Source organism: Zootoca vivipara, chromosome 17, assembly GCF_963506605.1.
Source record: "Zootoca vivipara chromosome 17, rZooViv1.1, whole genome shotgun sequence".
NCBI lineage: Eukaryota > Metazoa > Chordata > Lepidosauria > Squamata > Lacertidae > Zootoca > Zootoca vivipara.
In genome coordinates, this window is record NC_083292.1 from 18,446,715 (window position 1) to 18,471,561 (window position 24,847).

The 24,847-nt window shown below is 50.7% G+C and overlaps 1 protein-coding gene across 2 annotated transcripts; it reads left to right on the plus strand.

Moving 5' to 3' along the window:
* Positions 1 to 783: 783 nt before the first annotated feature.
* LOC118076195 (zona pellucida sperm-binding protein 3) lies at positions 784 to 24,670 on the plus strand. 2 transcript variants are annotated; one of them, XM_060269266.1, is made up of 12 exons: positions 784 to 869; positions 2,890 to 2,984; positions 3,447 to 3,581; positions 8,588 to 8,637; positions 14,330 to 14,413; positions 15,275 to 15,445; positions 16,704 to 16,884; positions 17,829 to 17,931; positions 18,363 to 18,454; positions 19,856 to 19,950; positions 21,320 to 21,400; positions 24,348 to 24,670. In XM_060269266.1, the coding sequence occupies exons 2-12, from the start codon at positions 2,944 to 2,946 to the stop codon at positions 24,629 to 24,631; spliced, it is 1,317 nt and encodes a 438-aa protein (XP_060125249.1). In that variant the 5' UTR covers positions 784 to 869; positions 2,890 to 2,943; the 3' UTR covers positions 24,632 to 24,670. The 2 variants fall into 2 exon arrangements, with proteins under 2 accessions (XP_060125249.1, XP_060125248.1); XM_060269265.1 differs by lacking the exon at positions 784 to 869 and having other exon boundaries at positions 2,759 to 2,984.
* Positions 24,671 to 24,847: the final 177 nt, after the last annotated feature.

The following is a 24,847-nucleotide window of genomic DNA, read 5'->3' on the forward strand; positions in this document are numbered from 1 at the left end:
CTCTAGTCCAGGGGTGGCCAACTCCCAAGAGACTGCGATCTACTCACAGTTAAAAACTGGCAGTGATCTACCCCCTTTTGTGGGGGTTCAGGTCAAGGTTGTTGAGCTTTTTTAGGAAGGAAAGCCCTGTTTTTGGGGGGGTTCAGGTTGAAGTTGTTGAGCTTTTTAGGGAGGAGGAACGCCACATTTTTGGAGGGTGCAGGGCAAAAATGTTGAGCCTTTTTTAGGGGAGCCAAAGACATTGAGCTTCTTTGGGAGGAGCCAGCGATCTACATCCAGTGATCTACCTGTTGGACGTGCCTGCTCTAGTCCAACCCCTTGAAATGCAGGGATTTCAACTAAAACACCCAAACAGATGGCCATCCAACCTCTGCTTTAAAACCTCCAAGGAAGGCGAGTCCACAACCTCCCGAGGGAGACCATCACCCTGTCAAACAGCTCTTACTGTTAGAAAGTTATTCCTGATGTTGAGTCGGAATCTCCTTTCTTGTAACTTGAAGCCATTGGTTTGAGTCCTATCCTCCAGAGTCCTATCCTCTATCTTCCATGTGACAGCCCTTCAGACATTTGAAGATGGCTATCCTATCTCCTCTCAGTTTCCTCTTTTCAAGGCTAAACACACCCAGATCCTTCGACTGTTCCTCATAAGGCTTGATTTCCAGACCCTTGAGCATCTTGGTTGCCCTCCTCTGCAGCAGCAACAAATAATAATAATAAAGCATGGTCACTTATGACTGTCCCAACAGCATCAAGAGCACAATCCCTTCCTCTTGCCAGGTTTACCTTCACTGCCAAGTTTTAGCCTGGGACCCAGCAGTACCCGCCGACCACATGAGGAAGGCCTGCTCGTTTCACAGAGATACTGACAAGTAAGGATTGTGGGGGGTGGGTTGTTCATTAGAGGTTTTTGCCGAAGGGATCTGTGAGTGGCGAGTCTTTTGGCTAGTTGGTGTTGAGTGTGTAAGACCAATATTGAGAGGCTCGTTCCAGACCCTCCAAGTGTCCCTATTTTCCAGGGACATCCTTGATTTAGAGAAGCCATCCCGGTTTCCGATTTGATTCCCGAAATGTCCCGCTTTTCCTTAGGATGTCCCTATATGCATTGGAGAAATGTTGGAGGGTATGGAGTTATCCACCTCCTGAGCTGTCTGAAGGCAATCCTGTATAGGGAAGTTTCCTTAATGTTTTATGATGTTTTTATATACAGTGGTGCCTCGCAAGGCGAATTTAATTCGTCCCGCGAGTCGCTTCGTATAGCGAAAAATTCGTTTTGTGAAGCGGCTCCCTTGGGAATGCATTGAAGTGCAGTTTCCCATAGGGTGCCTCGCAAGACGAATAAAAAAATTCGTCTTGCGAGGCACCCTTTGGGACGAAAAAAATCGTCTTGCAAAGCGCGCCATAGGAAACTCCGTCTTGCGAGTCTCCATTGAAATTGCAAAATGCATTCATCTTGCGAAAAATTCGTCTTGTGAGGCATTCGTCTAGCGAGGTACCACTGTATGCTGGAAGCTTACCAGACTGGCTGGGGCAACCCAGTAAGATGTGGGGGGTATAAATAGTAAAATTATCATTATGGAATGGGATGTCCCTATTTTCATCGGAGGAAGGTTGGAGGGTATGTCGTTCCAGGGATGTTGGACTGTGTGTGTGTGTGTGTACGCGCACACACACACACACAGTGGGCAGGCCTACAATTTCAATTTCAAATTTAAAAAATGTTCCATGGGCGTCTATGACTTGCTCCAAAATAACAAGCCGGCAAAGAGCATGTTTCTAGAGCAGACTGGTCTCTTTGTCAGGCCCTGCTGTTCAGTGCAAAATCTGCAGTTGCTGTGGAAACCCAATTTGGTACATCACTGGGAGATCATCCCCTATGAGCCAGTGGCGGGGGGGGGGGGGAACCTTATTCAGACCAGTGACCTCATTTCTTTATATGCAGCCTTCTGAGTTGGTGGGAGGTGGGGGGAGTTTCAAGTGGTGGGTGGGGCCAGAGGCAAAAGTGGGTGGAGCAACTCCTTTTTTGGAGTGGAGGCTGTCATTCCAAGCAATTCAAAAGAGCTTTCTGCACACAGGTACCCCTCTCCATCCCTGGCAAGCAAGAGACAGGATCACAGTTCCAAAGACACATGCTGGTTGGGCCTCCAGCCCCTTTAAGAGGGTGTGGATCAGGGCCAGTGAAAGGAATGGCCTCTGGGGCAGGAAGAGGCCTGGGATTCCCCAACCCCTGATGTAAGCAGACACTGCATCAGAAGGAAGTTCCCAGAGACATGAGGCTTCCAGTCGGAGCATGTAAACAAGACTAAATCTGTTTCCTTTCATCCTAATCTAATGCAGGCACCCCCAAACTTTGGCCCTCCAGATGTTTTGGACTACAATTCCCATCTTTCCCGACCACTGGTCCTGCTAGCTAGGGATCATGGGAGTTGTAGGCCAAAACATCTGGAGGGCCGCAGTTTGGGGATGCCTGCTCTAATGCTTGGTGAAAGAATAAATCCAGCATGTGTGTGGGTACTGTGAGGTCTGTGACTTTGCAAGTCTGCAACTTCGAGCTCATCCACACTTTCCTTTGCTCCATGTTTTCAAGGGACAGATCTGGACTTTCCAGGTCCTTTTTTCCCCTCTTCATTTTTCGTCCCATTGCTTTCTCTGGGAAAACCCACATTTTTTTCCGCTGAATTGGAGCAAACGGCAAGCAGCAGAAAACCCAACTGCCGCCTGTTTCAATTCAGCAGTAAAACGCGGGTTTTCCCGTATGCAAGTGGTGGAATAAAAAGAACCTGCTTAGTCACAGACCTGGAAAGCCTGCAGCTGTGCCTAGACATGCGGCGCAAAAGGAAGTGTCAGTGAGCCCTTGATTTCAAAAGCTGACGGCTTTTCTTCTCTCCACAGATGGGAGCTCCTAGATAGTCCATCCAGTTCTGTGTGCAGCTGCTGTGACTCAACATGTGGAGCGACTGGGCCTCGCCACCGGAGAGATCTGGAAGGTAACTCTACACCTTTTTAATGGTTTGTTTGTTTAATGCATCCCTGGAAATGGACACGGCAGCGATTGAATTGGCCGTACCAAAATCTGCACCCATCATACCTGCCAAGTTCCGGCCTGAGAAATAAGGGACTGGACCGGAAGTAGCAGACCGGAAGTAGCGCTGCTGCCATTTTGGAACTGGGCGGAGCATGCTCAGAAGCCACTTTTGATGCTGCTCTGCCCTGTTCCAAAATGGCCGCCGCACCAGAAGTTGCGCTGCAGCCATTTTGGAACTGGGCAAAGCAGCATCAAAAGTTGCTTCTGAGCATGCTCCGCCCAGTTCCAAAATGGCCACTGCACCAGAATAAACCGGGGGAAAACAAAAAAATCCGTTTTTCCGACTGGGGACAGCTGGAAAAACGGGGGTTTCCCGGGGAATACGGGAGACTTGGCAGCTATGGCACCCATCGCTTCTTTTCAGGTCTGTCTGTGGAAGCCCGTCCATGGCAATCGGACGTGGTGGTGACTCGTTTCACAATTCAGAAACTGGCTCAAAATGGAGACCACGGAGAACTGGGTGCAAACGGCTCTCTTGCTGTCAGGAGGAGTCGCAAAGGTAAGGTAAGTCATCAAACAATATGCCCTGGGCCAAAACCAAGGTGGTTTTATCTCTCTCCCTCCCTCCCCCCCCTTCTCTCTCTCTCTCTGTTTGTGTGTGTTTGTGTTATAAGAAAAACTGCTCCCTTTCCCTTATGGGGTATTCCGGAGCCCGTATAGAGTCCTCAAGTAGGTTCCATATCGGTAGGAGAAAATAACAGAGGCCAACCAGAGTATATTGAGCAGCAAAGTAGCTAGTAAGCCTGATCTTTATTCAAGGAACTGTTGCAACAGGGTCCCCACTCACCACACGCAGGAGGAAGGAGAACCCTGAACAACAGTGTGCAAGCCCTTAATAGACTCCTGGAATTGCCCACCCTGTAGCCAGTGGCGTAGGAAGCCACTCGGACACCCGTAGCGCGCATTCGCTCCGTAGTGACGCTGCGCATGCGTGCTACGGAGCGGGTTGCCAGTGGTGCCGCTCCAGCGCTGGGATCCCGGCGCTGGAGCGGCGGTGCAGGCAAACCGCAAGCAAGCCGCGGAGCGAGGTTTTTTAAAAAAACCTCTCTCTGCAGCTTGCTCGCTGACCTGCTAGGCACACTTTGCTTTTTCCTGCTGGGGTGGCCACTGATGTCCCTCTCTGGCCCACCCCTTGCCTCCACCTCTGCAGGAAGAAGCATAGCACGCGCCAAGCAAATGAGCAAGCAGCCAGCCGCCGAGCAAGACTTTTTACCGGGCGGCGGGGTGGGAGTCGCAGGGGGGGGGCACCGAGTGTCACCCCCTCCAGGGTGGCACCCGGGGTCGCCCACCCCCTACGCCCCCCTTGCTACACCCCTGCCTGTAGCCCAAGACCACTCCCCAAAACATCATACATACATCACTGAAGGAGGCGGTCTACAACAGAAATCCTGCCTGCCTGATAATGGTTGCTAATTGCATTACCTGGGCAGCCCGACCATTCTTCTGTGATGGTTAATATTTTAGTTCCTGAATCGAGGTCACAGGCTCACCCTATTCATACACAAATACACCCTTAAGACAGGATTTGTAAGCAAAAAGTCAATGGGAAGGTTTCCCCCATTGGCCTCCCTTAGTGCAGAGGAATATCTGAGGTCATTGGGAGAGTCAAAATGGCTTCAGGATTGCTCTCCCGTACTATTGCAGACACGTGGTTCATATATGTAGATATGTGTGCACATTCATCAAAATTCATTCTATATTTGAGACCTTAAAATTCTTACAACAGTGTGTAGAGCCCTCAATGGCTTGGGACCAGTTTACCTGAAGGTTAATTGAATTGGGCCCAGAAGTGGACTGGCAGCCATTTACCACTAGATAAATTGGGTGTTTTTGGACAGCTGAAAGCATGCCAGAAATGCTAGGAGGGGGTGGGGGTGGTAAGGGCTGTAACTCAAGTGGCAGAGCACCGGCCTTTCTTGCAAATGGTTCAATCCTGGCATCTCTAGGTAATATTACGGAAATAAAAAAACGCCCTCTCTGAAACCCTGGAGCATTGGTGCCGGTCAGTGGAAGTGCTGAATTAGATGGACAAATGCTCTGATTCTATATAAGGCAGAGTCCCAAGTTCTCTCTCTCTCTCTTTCTCTCTCCCGGCAGGTGGGAAACGAAATGTAATGCCGCCTGCTGTGGGCGCCCTGCTCCTGGAGCTGGCTGTGCTGGCTGTCCTGTCTCTGGGCTTCTGCTTCTACAACGGTTATCAGAAGAGACTCTGCCTACCCCGCAGGGAGGTCGAGGGCCTGATGACTCGGGCGCTGTTGAATGCTGAGCACGACTGTGGCAGCATTAATGCCAGTGTAGAATATGCTTGATTAAAAAACGAACCCTGCTTAGTTACACAGGACGGTGGCGTCTTAATGTACCCAGCGCTTTAAAAAGAAAAAGAAAAACTTGTCAATATGGAGGCAATGAGCCTAGGCTGGTATTCTCTAATCCAGAAGATGTAGAGATGGCATTTTAAGAGCGGGAAGCATTTATTCTTTCTCTTTTGGGTCAACACTAGGGTTGCCATATCTAGGGCCTCATCCAGCTGACTCTTCAGATGTTCTTTCTCTTTTTCCAAGGCGCTCATCAGCACCTGAGCGGCTAAACAGAGTTCAGTATGACTGAGAAGTCAGAAGCAAAGGGGAGTTAAGAGTTAATATGGGGGGTTATTGTGAAACCAAGGGGCAGAAATGTGGGAATTTACAGAGTTATGCAGAAGAAACCAGGTCATTGGACCCTTTAATTAGTTCCCTTTCCCTTCCTATAAAAACTACAAAAGACATTGTCTTTTAGGGTTTAAATAACGAATACTTGCATTTGATTAAATATACAATGCAGGTAAGGTAAAGGTAAAGGTACCCCTGACTATTAGGTCCCGTCGTGGACGACTCTGGGGATACGGCGCTCATCTCACTTTATTGGCCAAGGGAGCCGGCGTACAGCTTCCAGGTCATGTGGCCAGCATGACAGCCACTTCTGGTGAACCAGAGCAGCCCACGGAAACACTGTTTACCTTCCCGCCAGAGCAGTACCTATTTATCTACTTGCACTTTGACGTGCTTTCGAACTGCTAGGTGGGCAGGAGCTGGGACCGAGCAACAGGAGCTCACCCCATCGCAGGGATTCGAACTGCTGACCTTCTGATCAGCAAGTCCTAGGCTCTGTGGTTTAACCCACAGTGCCACCTGGGTCCCTATACAATGCAGGTAGGTATTACTTAATGTTGCTAATACTGTACATCTTACACATACCCCCCAACATTTCTCTGATGAAAGTAGAGATGTCCTATTCCTTATTATTTAATAACTTTACTATTTGTAAAAAGGGACGTGGGTGGCGCTGTGGGTTAAACCACTGTGCCTTGGGCTTGCCGATCAGAAGGCTGGTGGTTTGAATCCCCGCGATGGGTTGCTCGGTCCCAGCTCCTGCCAACCTAGCAGGAAGGTGAATAACGTTTCCGTGCGCTGCTCTGGTTTGCCAGAAGCAGCTTACTCATGCTGGCCACATGACCCGGAAGCTGTCTGCAGACTAACGCCGGCTCTCTCGGTGCAAGGGTGACTCCCTACAGGGAGCCAGCCCCCATCATCCTGACGTCCACCTCGCCAAGCACAGGGAGCAGCAGTGGGTCTGAAGCAGCCAGGGGGGAGGGAAGAGACTCGGAGGGAGAGAGAAGCCAGCGTGCAGAACAATGTGAAAGCTCAGGGGAGGAGAGATGTAGGCAAGGGCTCAAGGATGCTGGAGAGCCCTTCCACCGCCTTGACCAGGAGGCTGAGAGGGCATCGCTCCTTCCGACGCAAGAGTTGAGAGCACGGCGACGCAGGTCAAGGGGGAGGCGTTTTGGGGTGCCCCGACTACTTTGCTGGCGTAGGAACAGACGTACGCCATTGCCAGATTCTGGTTCGGACTGAGAGGTCATGTTTTAAACTATCTTTGCACTGTAAATACTATGCACAATAAAAGTCTTTAAAGACAAACTGGACTCAAGCGGAGTTACTCTAGAGTAGTCACGACAACCCTCTGACACTCGGCCTATAGAGTGAGATGAGCGCTGCAACCCCAGAGTCATCCGCGACTGGACCTAACTGTCAGGGTTACCTTTCCCTTTTACTATTTGTACCCCACCCATCCAACTGGGTTCCCCCTGGCCATTCTGGGTGGCTTCCAACATAAATTATAAAACTTTCCGAAATATTACAGGAGAACCCCTGTGAGACCCTTCCCCCACCCCCCTAAAAAAGGATCAAAGCCACTTAGTAAGTTTCCCGTCCTCATTGAGCCCTTGGACAGCAGACTGGGGGCAGAGTCTGGCGACCTCACTCCATTAGTTCTGCTGGGGTACGCCTGCTCCATCAGGTCTCCTCCTTTCAGCTGTCATAGAAGAAGAAGAAGAGTTTGGATTTGATATCCTGCTTTGTTGTTGTTGTTTAGTCGTTTAGTTGTGTCTGACTCTTCATGACCCCATGGACCAGAGCACGCCAGGCACTCCTGTCTTCCACTGCCTCCCGCAGTTTGGTCAGACTCATGTTGGTAGCTTCGAGAACACTGTCCAACCATCTCGTCCTCTGTTGTCCCCTTCTCCATGTGCCCTCCATCTTTCCCAGCATCAGGGTCTTTTCCAGGGAGTCGTCTCTTCTCATGATGTGGCCAAAGTATTGGAGCCTCAGCTTCACGATCTGTCCTTCCAGTGAGCACTCAGGGCTGATTTCCTTCAGAATGGATAGGTTTGATCTTCTTGCAGTCCATGGGACTCTCAAGAGTCTCCTCCAGCACCACAATTCAAAAGCATCAGCCTTCTTTATGGTCCAGCTCTCACTTCCATACATCACTTCTGGGAAAACCATAGCTTTAACTATACAGACCTTTGTCGGCAAGGTGATGTCTCTGCTTTTTAAGATGCTGTCTAGGTTTGTCATTGCTTTTCTCCCAAGAAGCAGGCGTCTTAATTTCATGACTGCTGCCCCTCCCCATTTAATCCCCCCACAACAACCCTCTGAGGTAGGCTAGGCCAGGCATAGGCAAACTCCGGCCATCCAGATGTTTGGGACTACAATTCCCATCATCCCTGACCACTGGTCCTGTTAGCTAGGGATGATGGCTAGGCTGAGAGGCAGCGACTGGAGCTAGGCCACTCAGGGAGCCTCATGGCTGAGTGGGGATTCGAACCCTGGTCTCCCAGGTCCTAGACTGACACTTTAACCACTACACCAGCACAGGCTGTAAGTATTGTATTGGATATATACCTCCCATGCTTTGGAATCAGCAACCCTCTGAAAACTTAGACATGCAATGTGAGTACTGTATACCAAAACCAGTTTACTCAGAAGTAAATCCCTCTGAGGTTTGCAGCTCCACAGGGCACCTGTTATGGATTGTAGCTCATGACTTCAGGTACCAAATTAGGGTTCCTGGCCAATAGGAGACTTGGAACAATTAAGGAAGGCCCAGGTGTGTTTAATTTTCTCTCTCAGCCTATTTAAGAAAACATTTTGTGGTTTCCCCCTTTCTTTCCTTGTCTTTCTTCAGGAGAATGATGACTGGCTTCTGGTGGGCGGCTGTGTTTATTGAAGTGTTGGGTAAGTTTCTGGCAGACCCTCAAAGTGTCTCTATTTTTCAGGGAAGTGTCCCTGATTTTAATGTTTTCTGTTTGATGGTGTTTTGTATATATGTTGGAAGCTGCCCAGAATGGCTGGGGCAATCCAGTCAGATGTGTGGGGTATATAAATAGTAAAATATCATTATGGAATGGGATGCCCCTATTTTCATCGGAGAAAGGATGGAGGGTACGTTCCAGAGGGCATGTTGGGGGTCTTCTCTATGCTAAATAATGCTTCTGAACATCAGCTGCTAGAACCCACAGGTGTGGGGAGTGCTCTTGTGCTTGGATCCTGCTTTTGGGGGCTTCCCTTTGTGTCTCTGGTTTGACCACTGTGAGAGCAGGATGCTGTGCTTTAATGGGCCACTGGCCTCATCCAGCAGGTGGACTCTCTTTATGTTCTCAGCTGTGAATGAAAGTGAGGTTTTGTTAATGCCCAAATACGTTCTGAGCAAGGTTATATTAATAGAGATGGCATTAAGCTATTTGGTTCACATAACCTGCTACAGTCCAGTTTTTTGGCTATGCATTTCTAGATTAAGTTATTCTGTACTGAAATATACTCGGAGTCGAGAGTGAATTTCATGCTCTTTATTCAGCTCATATTCATCAAGGAGAAGAAGAGAAGACGAATGGCTCTTTTCCCAAAACCATCTGCTTATATACATTATTTACACAATGGGCCTTGCGTGATTGGCTACTTCAGGGCTACACCTGTGGGCCAATTATATTGTGGATTGACTTCTGCCTGCAGCCTGATTGGCTGCTCCTACAGGCCAATCAGGTAGCAGATTCACTTCTGCCAGCCGCCTGATTGGCTGCTCCCGCAGGCCAATCAGGTTGCGGATTCACTTCCACCTGGAGTTGGATTGGGTAGCTCCCGCTGATTCTGAATCCTATTGTTCTAGGATTCAGCTCAGTACATAACACCCCTCCCCTCTAAGTTCCAGTCCTGCCCGGGAAGTTGCATTCGTAGTCCCCAAGGTCTGCAGGCCGCCTCCGTGTGCGTTGTGGCCTGGGGTGTTCCTTGGTCAGGGGTTCTGGTTCTGGCTCGTGTTCCGAGGCTGCTGGCTGTGCCGGGGCTGTCTGGTCTGGCGCCACTGAACCACTAGGTTGTGACTCTGGTTCCGGTGTCCTTCCAGCCTCGGGGCGCCCCTCTGTGCCTACTGCTTCTGCTTCCCCTGCCCACCCCTCTCGCTCTACAGGCCTCACTGCCCTGCTGTCCCCTTGGGACCCCTCTGTCCCGCTCTCCTCCCGGGTTCCTCCTGGGAATCGTCGCCGTAGCTGGTCGCAGTGGCGGCGCCAACATTGCCCCCCTTCCGTTAGTACCTCGTACGACACGGGACCGGTCACCTTGGTGACTGTGGCGGGTACCCATGCTGGGCCTGCCCCAAAATTCTTTGCATACACTGGGTCCTGGGCCACAAATGTCCGGGGGTTCCTGCCTTTCCCCACCACTACCTCATCCTGAGCTCTGTCGGGGTGAAGTCGGTCCAGTCTAGTTGCAAGGCGCCGGCCCATGAGTAGTTCAGCTGGGCTCCGGCCCGTCGTTGTGCTTGGGGTGCTGTGCTGTGCTAGAAGAAATGCGGCAAGGCGGTATTCCCAGTCCCCTTGTGTTATGCGGCGGAGGCTGTCCTTGGTGGTCCGCACCATGCGCTCCGCTTGGCCATTGGTGGCAGGGTGGAATGGTGCTGAGCGGATGTGGCGGATGGCGTTCTGCGCTGTGAAGGTCTGGAACTCCTCTGACGTGAATGCGGTTCCATTGTCCGAGACGAGGGTGTCAGGGAGCCCGTGGGTTGCAAACAGCTTACGTAGTACCCGGATGGCTGCCGCCGTAGAAGTGGACGGTACCAGTGCGACCTCCAGCCATTTGGTGTAGGAATCCACCACTATGAAGAATGTTTTTCCCTGGAAGGGGCCAGCGAAGTCCACGTGCAAGCGTGACCATGGATGTCGGGCGGACTCCCAGGGCTGGACTGGGGCCCTTGGGGGATCCGGGCGGGATTCTTGGCAGGTCTGGCAGTGTTGGACCCAGGCCTCTATCTCTCTGTCAATCCCCGGCCACCACACATAACTCCTGGCAAGGGCCTTCATCCTCACTACCCCTGGGTGTGTCTCGTGTAGGGCTGTGAGGACCCTTTTGCGGAGGGGCTGGGGAACAACAACCCTGCTTCCCCATAACAGGCACCCCTTGTGGGCCGACAGTTCATGTTTGCGGTTTGTGTAGCCAGCGAATTCTGGCCCGGGGCTGCTGCTGGGCCATCCTCGCCACACCCAGTCCAGGACCCGGGAGATGACCCTATCTTTTGTGGAATGGTGCGCAACTTCTTGTGCCTGAATGGGTCGGTCGGGAAGCAGCTCCAGGGTCATAACCTCTTGCGCAGGCGCTGGGTCGGGGCCTGTTTCTGGTAGTGGTAGCCTGCTGAGTGCATCTGCGTGGCCCATCGCCTTCCCAGGGCGGTGGATTAGTGCATACTGGTAGCCGGCAAGGAAAATTGACCACCTGAGGACACGTGGAGACAACACTTGGGGGGTCTGCTTCTCGGGGGCAAACAGGCCAAGCAACGGCTTGTGGTCAGTCACTATGGTAAAGGGCCGCCCGTACAAGAAATCATGGAATTTTTTTACGCCCTTCACGATTGCCAGACCCTCCTTGTCAATCTGTGAGTAGTTTCGTTCGGCTGCAGCAAGCGTCTGGGAGAAGTATGCCACCGGCACCTCTCTTCCATCCGGGAGTTGGTGTCCCAGGACAGCGCCGATGCCATAGGGAGAGGCGTCGCATGCCAGCACCACTGGCAGCCTCTCGTCGAAGTGTGCCAAGACCGAGTTCGAGACGAGCAAGTCCTTGACTGCCTGGAATGCGGCCCTTTGTCGCTGGCCCCACACCCAAGGGGCCCTTTTATCTAGGAGTCTGTGTAGGGGCTCCGCTACCGCTGCCTTATGGGGAAGGAAGGCATGGTAAAAGTTCAATAGTCCCAAGAATGACTGAAGTTCGGGCTTGCTCTTGGGCGCTGGGGCCTCACAAATGGCCCGTACCTTGTCACCGGTTGGATGGACCCCTTCTGCGTCCACCTTAAATCCCAGAAAGTCCACCTGCGGCACTCCCAGTAAACACTTTTCCCGCTTCACCTTGAGGCCCGCCGTCTGGAAACGGTGCAGGACGGAGCGGAGGCGGTCCTCAAATTCCTCTGGTGTGGGCCCGGCGATCAGTACATCATCGAAGAAGGGGGTGACGCCAGGAATCCCTTTAAGGAGAGAGTCCATTAGATTCTGGAATATGCCTGGTGCCACGCTAACGCCAAATTGCAGCCGCTTTACTCTGAATGCCCCTCTGTGCGTCACAATCGTCTGAGCCTCTGCTGTGGCTTCGTCCACAGGCAACTGTTGATACGCTTGGACCAAGTCCAGTTTGCCAAAGATTTTTGACCCAGCCAGGGTGGCGAGGACATGGCTGACCACTGGCACTGGGTATGCATGGGCCGTGAGAGCCTTGTTTATGGTGCATTTGTAGTCTGCACAGATGCGGACCGAACCGTTAGGCTTGACGGGTGTGACAATTGGAGTTTCCCAGGGGGCGTTGGGCACCGGCTCCAGCACTCCTTGCTCCACGAGCCGGTCCAATTCCTCGTCTATGCGGGGTTTCAGGGCGAACGGGACCCGGCGGGCCTTGTGCCTGATGGGTCGTACAGCGGGGTCTAGCTGTAGGGCAATGGGGGGTCCTGTATATCGTCCCAATGCCCCATCGAAAACCCCTGGAAACTCTTTGCATATGGCGTCCACGTCCACTTGTAAGCTAGTGCGGTTCACCCCGGTAACGGCTAGCCCCAGAGGTCCAAACCATGCCAGTCCCAGTAAGCTAACGTAGGGGCCCTTAACTACCAGCAAGTCCAATTGTTGCTTTCACCCTCGATATTGCACCCTGAAGGTCCCCACCCCCATTGTAGGGACCTTACGTTTCTGGAAGTCCCGGAGGGTGAATGGGGCCGGCCTTAGTTTGGGACCCCCATTAGGGCACAGTTCCCTTAATGTTCGGGCCGAGATTATGGATAGAGTTGAACCCGTGTCCAGCTCCATGCGGCATGGGGCTCCCTCTATCTGTACCTCTATATAAATTTTCTCTGTGCTGGGATGGGGCAACTGGAATACCTGGTAGTCCGTGATCTCCGTCGAGTTGCCTTGGTGCATGGTGCCGTGTGACCTGGGGCTCCTGGGTCGGTCATCTGATGCTTGTCGACGGGTGAGTCGAGCCCGACACACCCGGGCGATGTGTCCCAATTTTCTGCACTGCCTGCACTCTGTGTTGCGGAAACGACAGGTCCTCCTCTCGTGGTTCTCCCCGCAGCTTGCACAGTTCCCTCCTTCTCGTCGAGGCTGCTGTGGTGTGTGTGCTGCTTGAGTGCGCCGCTGTACTCGGTGTACTTCCTCCCTGTCAGATTCGGATTCGTCGGTGAGGTCTTCGTGGTAGACCCTCGGTTGGGATGGCGGGGCCGGTCGTGCCTCTTGCGTTGACCTCTCGGCGGCTTCGGTTGCCAGGGCTTCCTCCAGAGCAATCTGGAACGTGAGGTCTTTTTTGGCGTAGAGGCGTCGTTGCAACATCTCGTCCCTCAGGCCACCGACGAGGCGGTCACGAAGCATGTTCTCCAACTCTGAGAAGTTGCATAACCGGGCGGCTTGGCGGAGGGAGGTCACAAACCCAGTTATGGTTTCCCCCGGGGCTTGCCGCTTTGCGTAGAAGGCATTTCGGCAAGCTACCACCGAGGGCTGTGGTGAAAAGTGCTCCTTCAGCCGTTCCATTATTGTTTTATAAGAGACGGTAGCGACATCTCTAGGTGCAAGGAGAGCCCGGGCGATTTCAAACGTCTCCTCTCCACAGACGCTGAAGAATGTCGCCCTCTTCATGGCATCGTTGGTGACTTCTTTCGCTTGCAGGAGGAAGTTGAAACGGGCGGCGTACCCTTCCCAGTCTCCTGATGCTGGTTTGAATGGCAAGAAGCTGCTGTCGGTTGCCATTCTGGGTTCCTTGGGTCCTGGAGCTGAAGCCTGGATGCACGGTGCGATGCAGCGGTGCAGCAGGTGGCGGTGCTGCGGTGCAGTGCGTGGTGGCAGTCAGCTCAGCAGGATCCCATCCTCGTCGCCAGTGAAATATACTCGGAGTCGAGAGTGAATTTCATGCTCTTTATTCAGCTCATATTCATCAAGGAGAAGAAGAGAAGACGAATGGCTCTTTTCCCAAAACCATCTGCTTATATACATTATTTACACAATGGGCCTTGCGTGATTGGCTACTTCAGGGCTACACCTGTGGGCCAATTATATTGTGGATTGACTTCTGCCTGCAGCCTGATTGGCTGCTCCTACAGGCCAATCAGGTAGCAGATTCACTTCTGCCAGCCGCCTGATTGGCTGCTCCTGCAGGCCAATCAGGTTGCGGATTCACTTCCACCTGGAGTTGGATTGGGTAGCTCCCGCTGATTCTGAATCCTATTGTTCTAGGATTCAGCTCAGTACATAACATGTACCAACCCTGAGGTTCTCATCTTGCCGTTTATGAAATACTGTATTTTGACACACTTCCCTGCAAAATAGATTTGACCTCAATGTGTTTGCAGTCCAAGAGTGTGCAGTGGGTTGAGGGTCAAGTTCTTAAAATTCCTGATTCCTTCATTCCTCAGCCATCCAGATTTTGGCCACAGTGGGGTCTAACATTCCTCAAGCGACAACCGCAGAGCTGGGACTCTTCAATAGGATATTTCATGGTGAGGCGACTTGTTTAATGTCAAGAAAGGGGATGTGAGGCAGACCCACTGGAATTAAGGGACCAAACATAGGCTCCAACATTTGCACGCCCCTGCCACTTTAAACAGGCCTGGCTTCCCCCAGAGAATCCTGGGAACTGTAGTTTGTTAAGCAAGCTGGAAGTTATTAGAAGAGACCCCTATTCCCCTCCCAGAGCTACAATTCCCAGAGTTCCCCGTGAAGAGGGATTGCTTGTCAAACCACTCTGGGAAGAAGAGGGTTTTCTGAATACTGAAAATGGCTCTCTCTACTAGAGATAGAGAAGAAATTCAATTCAGCTCACATTTAAAGGCAAATTTACCTGATTTGAACTTTCCAAAGCACAGCCATCTTTTGGAATTCAGATTTCAGTGAATTTTTCTATGCAGTTTGCTAGCCAAGTAACGTGAGTAAAACTGCATAGGCTAGGGAAAGTAAGCATGGAAATGTACATATGTTAGTGAGACTAGTGTTTAAAAAATGCATTGCATAAGGGGACCTTGCTTAAAATTATTAAACAAAATTGCATACAGAAATGGGCAGATTAGGAGAAACTCACACTAAGATGCTGGTAGATTCTCATGATAACCTTTTGAGGTTTTTATGAAAACTGTAGAAATGTGGGGAGTGGAACTTGCAATTAAAAAAACTAAGAACTTGAGATAAACCTAAATGGACAGTTCCATCCACTCCTAGTCACAAATATTTGAGGGCGCATCAGGATCAGTACAGGAATCCTGGCAACCAAGGCATCTTGGCTTTAGTTTCAGGCTAAAATTTGCAATGGGAGGTGCCAATGGGGAGTTAGCCCAGCTGATGTGTCTCTCCCTCTCTATCTCCAGCTGCAAAGGGTCTGGTGTGGAGCAGCAATGCCGATGCCACAGAGCCCACGGCAACCACTTTGCCAATGCTTCCTCGCTCCACGGCAGCCAGCGCAGAGCCCCGCGTCCAGCTTCTGCAAGCTGCTCAGGCCAGTGATGCAAAGATGAATTTCTCCCTGAGAGTGTTGAATGGTAAGATGACACTCCCACCCACAAGAGTCAATGGTTGCTTCCCTTAGCACCCTGATTTTGGGGTTCAGTTGTGCCATAGTAAAAGATTATCCTTCTTGGTAAAAAGGTAAAGGCACCCCTGACTATTAGGTCCAGTCGCGGACGAATCTGGGGTTGCAGTGCTCATCTGGCTTTTTTTCTGGACGAGGGAGCCGGCATTTGTCCGCAGACAGCTTCCGGGTCATGTGGCCAGCATGACTAAGCCGCTTCTGGCGAACCAGAACAGCGCATGGAAACGCCGTTTACCTTCCCGCCGAAGCGGTACCTATTTATCTACTTGCACTTTGATGTGCTTTTTAACTGCTAGGTTGGCAGGAGCAGGGACCCAGCAACGGGAGCGCACCCCGTCGTGGGGATGCGAACCGCCGACCTTCTGATCGGCAAGCCCTAGGCTCAGTGGTTTAACCCACAGTGCCATCCGCGTCTTGCATCCTTCTTGGAACCAGCATCTTAATGCTCAACTGCAAGCAGGGCACTAGGAAGGCGGGAAACATTGGTGTAAGCCAGTCTTTCCCCAAACTGGTGCCTTCCAGAGGGTGCTGGACTACAGTTCCCATCAGTCTCGGGTGGAATGCCTAGCGATCAGGACTAGTGCCAGCCTTCAGAAGGCTGCTTCTTCTTCTTCTTCTTCTTCTTCTTCTTCTTCTTCTTCTTCTTCTTCTTCTTCTTCTTCTTCTTCTTCTTCTTCTTCTTCTTCTTCTTCTTCTTCTTCTTCTTCTTCTTCTTCTTCTTCTTCTTCTTCTTCTCCTCCTCCTCCTCCTCCTCCTCCTCCTCCTCCTCCTCCTCCTCCTCCTCCTCCTCCTCCTCCTCCTCCTCCTCCTCCTCCTCTTTGGCGATCACTCATAGCCGAGTAAGATTGTCTTCCATAAACACAGTTTTAACAATGAATCCGTTCATAACTGTGGAGGCCAATTCTGGATCCACACGTGGCTGATACCATTGTGGCTAGTAGCCATTAATAGGCTCTGCCAGTGGTATAGTGTTGGTTGCTGGTGCCCAGGGGTTGTGTGCACATGCATGCCGGGAGGAGGGTGCACATGTGCTAGCTAGGGATGATGGGAGTTGTAGTCCAAAAACAGCTAGAGACCGAAGTTTGGGAAACACTGGTCTAGAGAGCAGCAGGTTGAGGAAGGCAGGTGTCGGATGCTATCTGTGTGGCAGGATGTAACATCTGCATGGGCTGGTCCGCACCACACACAATTTCCAACTTCTCTCCCAGAAGACTTCAGTGTTGCGGCTGAACCCGGGGAGTACGTCGAAGGTGCTTTGATCCACCTTGAGGCCAGAGTCCAGGCGAGTCCAGGCCTGTCCCCCAAGCTCTTCGTTGACGAGTGCTACGGCAAGGATGTCGGAAACCATGGCCATTTCAGGAGGATCTACATATTGGCAGATAAACATGGGTAAGTGGTGTGCCGTTCTGTTAACAGATGGAGAGGGCCTTCTCGGTAGTGGCACCCACCCTGTGGAACGCCATCCCGTCAGATGTCAAGGAGATAAGTGGCTATACAACCTTTAGAAGACATCTGAAGGCAGCCCTGTATAGGAAAGTCTTTTAATGTTTTATTATGGTTTTTAATTTTTTTTCTGGGACACAGGTGGCACTATGGGTTAAACCACTGAGCCCTAGGGTTTGCCGATCAGAAGGTCGGCGGTTCAAATCCCCATGGTGGGGTGCGCTCCCGTTGCTCAGTCCCAGCTCCTGCCAACCTAGCAGTTCGAAAGCACGTCAAAGTGCAAGTAGATAAATAAGTACCGCTCCAAGCAGGAAGGTAAACGGCGTTTCTGTGTGCTGCTCTGGTTCGCCGGAAGCAGCTTAGTCATGCTGGCCACATGACCCGGAAGCTGTACGCTGGCTCCCTCAGCCAATAATGTGAGATGAGCGGCGCAACCCCAGAGTCGGTCACGACTGGACCTAATGGTCGGGGTCCCTTTACCTTTACCTTATGGTTTTATATATGTCAGAAGCCGCCCAGAATGGCTGGAGCAACCCGGTCAGATGGGCAAGGTATATTTAATAATAATAATAATAATAATAATAATAATAATAATACAATACCAACAACAAAGGTGTTTCAATGTGGTTGCCCTTCCACCCACCACCACTAAAGCAGAAATGGGGCAGTGTGTTAAAATGAGTTCATCATTAAACAAAAAAACAATATTTTGACAGCGCATTTGGCAGATATCAGATCCAGCAACTTCAAAACTGGATTGTACTCAGCCCTGAGGCAGTGTGGGAAATTGGGTCAAAACTGGAAAAAGATTGCCCCCCCCCGGCAATACCTAAAAAATTATTCCGACACTCAAAACCCCACTCTTTCCACTTTCATGGTTAACTTGCCAGGTGCCTGTATGGTGACGGCCCCAAGGTCAGGTGGCTCCGTAGAGAAGACCCTGCGATGGTGTTCACAATACCTGCCTTCTTGCTAACCGGCGACTCAGAGGAGGTAGGAATCTCTCTGGAGTAATTGTCTATGTTCTAGGATGCTGCTGACGTTCCGTTAAGAGAATTCCTGGTTTTCTCGCGTAATTTTCCTCCGGCTGCCATCTCCAGGATTCTTTGGGGAAGCCCTTAGTTCTTAAAAATTGTTCATAGAGCAAGTGTGAGTTGGTGCCTCTGCAGGGATGCCCCCATGCAGGCTGAATAAAACACCCACTTTCATTGGCCAACGTGGTTGTAGTGGTTTGTGTCAGGCTAGGACCCACTGGGTGACCCTTGGGCCATTTGCTAAATCTCAGCCTAACCTACCTCACAGGGTTCTTGTGAACACAACATGGGGAGGGGGGGAACCACAAATACCGTAGATGTAATTAGCAAATAAATATTTGTGACAGTTTTAAATCTGCTGCAAAAAAATTAACTTCTCTCCTTTTCTAGATCTATATTCATTGCCTCCTGTCGGCATGGAGCAGAGAGACATCTTCAAGCCTTGGCAAGAAAGCTTGTTACTTTGACAGCATCTCTTCCAGGTCAGCTCTAAGCCCCTTTTATTGCAAGTCCTTGCTTGACCTCCCCCCACCCCAGGACTAAATTTATTATTATTATTATTATTAATAATTAATAATAATTTATTTATACCCTGCCCATCTCGCCGGGTTCCCCCAGCCACTCTGGGCGGCTTCCAACAAAATATTAAAATACAGAAATCCATCAAACTTTAAAAGCTTCCCTAAACAGGGCTGCCTTGAGATGCCTTCTAAAGGTCTGGTAATTGTTGTTCTCTTTGACCTCTGGTGGGAGGGCATTCATTCCACAGGGTGGGTGCCACTACCGAGAAGGCCCTCTGCCTGGTTCCCTGTAACTTGGCTTCTCGTAGCGAGGGAACCGCCAGAAGGCCCTCGGCGCTGGACCTGTGTCATACTTTGCAAACAAACAAAAAAAAGCAAGAATGCGTTCGATATTAGTTAAACATCTGTTGACCACATCCTTAAGCACTTATTTTGTCTGACCAGATGTTTTGAAGACATGCTGTTTGGTTTCTTTGCCGTTGTGAATTTGACACAAGAGACAATTGGTTGTAAATCCAATTAGGTTTTTAAGACCCACTGAAATTAATGGACCTAAATTAGCCATGGCCATTAATTTCAATCTGTTTACTCTGAGTAGGACTAACAACTGAATACAAAGGTGAACTTCTTATATCTTCTTAACTTAGTGCATGATGCACAATTCCTAAGAAGTTGCATTGTTTTAAAGGGTTGTACACTGCCTTGGTAAGTTTTGTGCAAAGATACAGCTTCCCATAACAGTTGCTGCGTATTGTTGTTGTTTAGTCGTTTAGTCGTGTCCGACTCTTCGTGACCCCATGGACCAGAGCACGCCAGGCACTCCTGTCTTGCACTGCCTCCAGCAGTTTGGTCAAACTCATGTTCGTAGCTTCGAGAACACTGTCCAACCACTTTGTCCTCTGTCGTCCCCTTCTCCTAGTGCCCTCAATCTTTCCCAACATCAGGGTCTTTTCCAGGGAGTCTTCTCTTCTCATGAGTTGGCCAAAGTATTGGAGCCTCAGCTTCAGGATCTGTCCTTCCAGTGAGCACTCAGGGCTGATTTCCTTCAGAATGGATAGGTTTGATCTTCTTGCAGTCCATAATTCAAAAGCATCAATTCTTTGGCGATCAGCCTTCTTTATGGTCCAGCTCTCACTTCCATACATCACTACTGGGAAAACCATAGCTTTAACTATACGGACCTTTGTAGGCAAGGTGATGTCTCTGCTTTTTAAGATGCTGTATAGGTTTGTCATTCCTTTTCTCCCAAGAAGCAGGCGTCTTTTAATTTCGTGACTGCTGTCACCATCTGCAGTGATCAAGGAGCCCAAGAAAGTAAAATCTCTGCTGCGTATTACTCGTAGTGATTTTGTTCCCTTCTAGCTGGAAGAACATAGATGACCCATCCAAGAATTATGTCTGCAAGTGCTGCAACAGCCACTGCCCTTGGGAGCCCCCCAGTCCTGGAAGCGAGAAAGGTACCTGCAAGCTAGCCTTTGTGTCTAGTAAACCAAAACAATAATTGAAATGCAAGCAGCAAGAGGTGGGTGGTGAATTTTTACCATTCACACCGATCTGTGGCAATTAGGAATCTAGTTCAAATAGCATTTTAATGTGAGCACCTTCCAGAAATAAACTCTTGAACTGAAACGCAGCTGCCCTTTGAAATTTTGCCCTTCTCCAATTTTGGTGGTGAAGTTCTTCAACCAATAATAAATCATGAAAATAATTGCATATATTAAGGGAAGCCTAAATTCTGCCTTGCGTTTCCCAAAGGTATATATCAGGGGTCGGCAAAGGTTTATCTTGCCTGAGCTGGATCAGTCCCGCAGAGATCCCTCCATGGGCTGGATTGCGCATGCCCGTGATTTTTGGCATCTGCACGTGCACAGACGTGGTTTCTGGTGCCGCAGAAGCGAGTCCCCATGCCAGTTTAGTGCAGCGCGAGAGCAGGGAGCTTGGTTCAGGGGCGGTTCGTGGGTCAGTCAAACCACCTCTTTGGGCTGCTTCCGGCCCATGGGCCTAAGGTTGCTGACCCTTGGTATACAGTGGTACCTCGGTTTACAAACACAATTGGTTCCGGAAGTCTGTACTTAACCTGAAGCGAACTTTCCCATTGAAAGTAATGGAAAGTGGATTAATCCATTCCAGACGGGTCCGCGGAGTACTTAAACTGAAAATACTGAAACCGAGGCGTACTTAAACCGAGGTATGACTGTATATGGTTGGCTGCTGTGAGCAGGATGCTGGACTGGGTGGACCATTGGCCTAATCCAGCCGGCTCTTATGGGGTTCTCATTCCCACTACTGCAATTTCCCACTTTTTGGATAGATCATATAGTGAGAGCATAGAATTGTAGAGTTGGAAGGGACCCCGAGGATCATATAGTCCAGGCATCCCCAAACTTCGGCCCTCCAGATTGTTTGGACTACAATTCCCATCTTCCCCGACCACTGGCCCGTTTAGCTAGGGATCATGGGAGTTGTAGACCAAAACATCTGGAGGGCCACAGTTTGGGGATGCCTGATCTAGTCCAACCCCCTGCAGTGCAGGAGTATGCAGCTGTCCCATACAGGGATCGAACCTGCAACCTTGGCGTTATTGGCACCAGGCTCTAACCAGCTGAGCTATCTAGGATAAGGCAGAATGCTGTGTACATGAGCCTTCCACAACTGAGTGCCCTCCTGATGTGTTAGGACTGACCATTGGCAATGCTGGCTGCTGGAACTAGGAGGGGAGCCCCAACATTTGAAGCTCACTGGAGGCTGGTATAGAAGCAATTGTTGGGTTCCTGCAGGAATCGTAGCTTCCCTTCCCTAAAACTATTTATCCCATCTTCCAAACAGCATTTTGGGGTGAAGGAAAGCTCCACAGTAGAGTGGTTGGCCCTTTGAGAGTGCACAAGGAAGATGTCCCGTGGTTTGAAGGTTGGTTTTTGTGTTTCTTGTTTCTGAATAACTTGGTCTCTTCTGGGGCTGGAAACCGTGCTCCAAAGCTTCCAGGAGAGTCACTCAAAATAGGCAGCCCCAGAAGGACTGGTTTAGCTGTTTAAAGGGAAAAAAAAGTATATGCTAAGGTGCTGCTTAAGTTTCAGAGGGTGGGTTACTGGGTTTTTATTTACTGCACTGCATTTTTATTTAATTTGTATACCACCCTATACCTGTAGATCTCAGGGTGGTTCACAACATAAAATCACAATATTAAAAAACAAAAAACAGTACATAAAAACAAAGGGGAAAAACCAATAATCCCCCCCTTCCACAGCACATTTGAAAGGTCATCAGATGTCAATTGGCCAAAGGCCTGGTTGAAGAGGAACATTTTTGCCCGGCGTCTATAGGTGTATAATGAAGGCGCCAGTAGAACCTCTCGGGGGGCGGGGGAGCATTCCACAATCTGGGTTTTCACCGACAATCTGATCTGGGCGCCTGAAATTGTGGTGGGCAAAATCTGCGGGGAAGATAGCTGCTAGCCACAATAGCTGTGCTCTGCCTTCAAACTTTGGAGGCAGCAATGCTTCTGAATACCAACTGCTGGAAGCCAGAGCAGAGAGGACTTTTGTGCTCAAATCCTGCTTGCAGCTTTCCTGCGGGCATCTGCTTGGCCACTGTGAGAACAGGCTGATTCAACAGGTAGTGGTGATTAGTTGTAGCCTACAACACGGGTGTCAAACACAAGGCCCGGGGGCCAAATCCGGCCCGCCAGACCTCGTCATGTGGCCCGCCGAGCGCCCCAGCCAGTGGGACCCAGCAGCGGGACCTTGCTGCTGAAGCGCCACGCCGACAAAGCGCCGACAAACAGCTGGGGCTGGGGGGGGGATAGAAAGGCGGCCGGAGCAGCGCTGCGTGGAGCGCCCCGAGCCACAGCAGGAGAAGGAGGAGGCAGCTTGCCGGGTCAGCGCCCGGCAACGCCGCACGGAGAGTCCCGAGCCTCTGCAACGCAGCAGTGCTCTGTAGCACTTTGAATCCTCCTCCTCCTGCCATGGCTCGGCGCCTGGAAACGGCTGCTGCTGCTGCTGCTGCTGCTGAAGCACAGACAAAGCACCCAGCAGCGCCGCGTGGAGGAGGAGGAGGATGATTCAAAGTGCTACAGAGCACTGCTGCGTCCCAGAGGCTCAGGACTCTCCGCATGGCGCTGCCGGGCACCGACCCGGGTAGCCGCCTCCTCCTCCTGCCGCGGCTCAGCCTCATGAGCATGAGCTCAGCAGCGGCTCAGCCTCACGAACATGCAACTCTGAGGCTTTACGCACTTCTCCTAAAATGGACACCCGCTGCCTCACGCTGCACGGGAAATGCTTTTTGCCCCTGGGTTCCTTTGCGCTCTTTTCTGGCGCTGAATCAAGGCGGCCACCCCCCCTTCCCTTTCTTTCTTCCTCTCTCTCGTTCTTATTCTTTCTTTCCCTCTCCTTCCTTCCTTCTTTATCTCTGTCTTCTCTCCCTCTTTCTTTTTCTTTCATTCTTTATTCCTTCTTTCCTACTCTTCTTTCTCTCACCTCTTTCCTTCCTCTCTCCCTCCTGCTCCCTCTTTTCTTTCTTCCTTCCTTCCTTCCTTCCTTCCTTCCTTCCTTCCGTCCGTCCGTCCTTCCCATCTTTCTTCCTCTCCCTCATTCTTATTCTTTCTTTCCCTCTACTTCCTTCCTTCTTTCTCCCTTTCTGTCTTCTCTCCCTCTTTCTTTTTCTTTCCTTCTTTATTCCCTTCCTTATTTCCTACTCTTCTTTCTCTCCCCTCTTTCCTTCCTTCCTCTCTCCCTCCCACTCCCTCTTTTCTTCCTTCCTTCCTTCCTCCCTCCCCTCCCTCTCCTCAGAAGCATAGGATGCTGCTTTATACTTCTGGCCCTTAAACCCTGGAACCAGGAGAGCAGCTCCAGTGAGTCAACCTCAGCCAGTCCCTTTGGTGAAGGGTGGTGGCTCACTGGCAGAACATCTGTCCTGCATGCAGAAGGACCCCAGCATCTCCAGGTACTAGTAGCTCTGCAAAGGTCCTGCATGAAACCCTAGCGAGCCTCCACCACCCAGTGCAGTTACCAAAAATCATTTTTCAATAAATTGTACAATAATTGTACATTTGAATATCTACTTGCCATTATTCTGACTATGTTTCTGCTTTCAGAGCTAGTTATTACTTACATTATTACAAAAAACAGTAATAATTGAATGCAGTGACAATAATTTATGATAATAAAGAGTGGACACATAGTCCTACAGATACAACCGGCCCTTTGAGGGTGACCAAACTGCTGATGCGGCCCCCGATGAATTTGAGTTTGACACCCCTGGCCTACAACATCTGAGGCCCATCAGAGCCAGTGTGGTTAGAGACAGATTTAGGATCTGGGGGACTGAAGTTCAAATCCCGCCTTGGCCAGGAAAACTCACTGATTGATTGTTGACCCAAACATCTGAGTCTCGGCCTAATCTATCTCTCAGGATTTGGGGAGGGGTGTGTGGAAATGAGTGGGGGGGCACATAAGCCAGTTGGCGGTCTCTGCAGGGAAGGTGGGATATAAATATAACGAGAGGATACTCCAGGCACCCCCAAACTTCGGCCCTCCAGATGTTTTGGACTACAATTCCCACCTTCCCCGACCACTGGTCCTGTTAGCTAGGGATCATGGGAGTTGTAGGCCAAAACATCTGGAGGGCCACAGTTTGGGGATGCCTGGGATACTCTATCTATGGCAGGTGTGAGGAGCCTGTGGTCCTCCAGATGTTTGCTGATCTACAACTCCCATCACTCCTGACCATTGGCCACACTTGCTAGGGCTGATGGAAGTTGTAGTCCAGCAACAGCCAAAGGGCCTGAAGGTTCCCCTACACCTGAATGAGGGCATCTTACTTCAGCAAAATGGCTCCCTAAATGTCTCTTCCCTTACAGGACGATGCCACACCATGAAGACGTTCCTCTTGGTGAGCATCTCCTTTGGGGGCAGCTGTGTGCTGGCGGTCCTCTTCACCGGGGCTACGGTAGCGCTAGGCCTGGCCGTCTTCCGCTACTCCCGCACCAGCAAAGGCCACAAACTCCTGAAGAACCGCAAGGAGCATCAATTCCAGACGGAGCTCCAGCTGGTCCTTGGAGACCTGGCTGTCGACGAAGAGGTGGAGAAGGAATCTAACGTTGACTACTGCAAGATCAAGAGCGACACGCCAGAGGAGGCCTAACTCTCTATTCCCTAAAGCAAAAATAAAATGTGTGTTGAAAGCTTCCCTTTTATCGCTGTGTAGCTTTACTGCCGTAGTCGAACTTTCTCCTCTTGGTTGAAGGAACTTCCCCCTGCCACCCCAGCCGGAGGGCCACATTCCCTTCTTGGCAACATTGCAAGGGCCACATGCTAGTGGCGATGGGGGCTAGAAGCAAAAGTGGGTAGAAGAATCAGT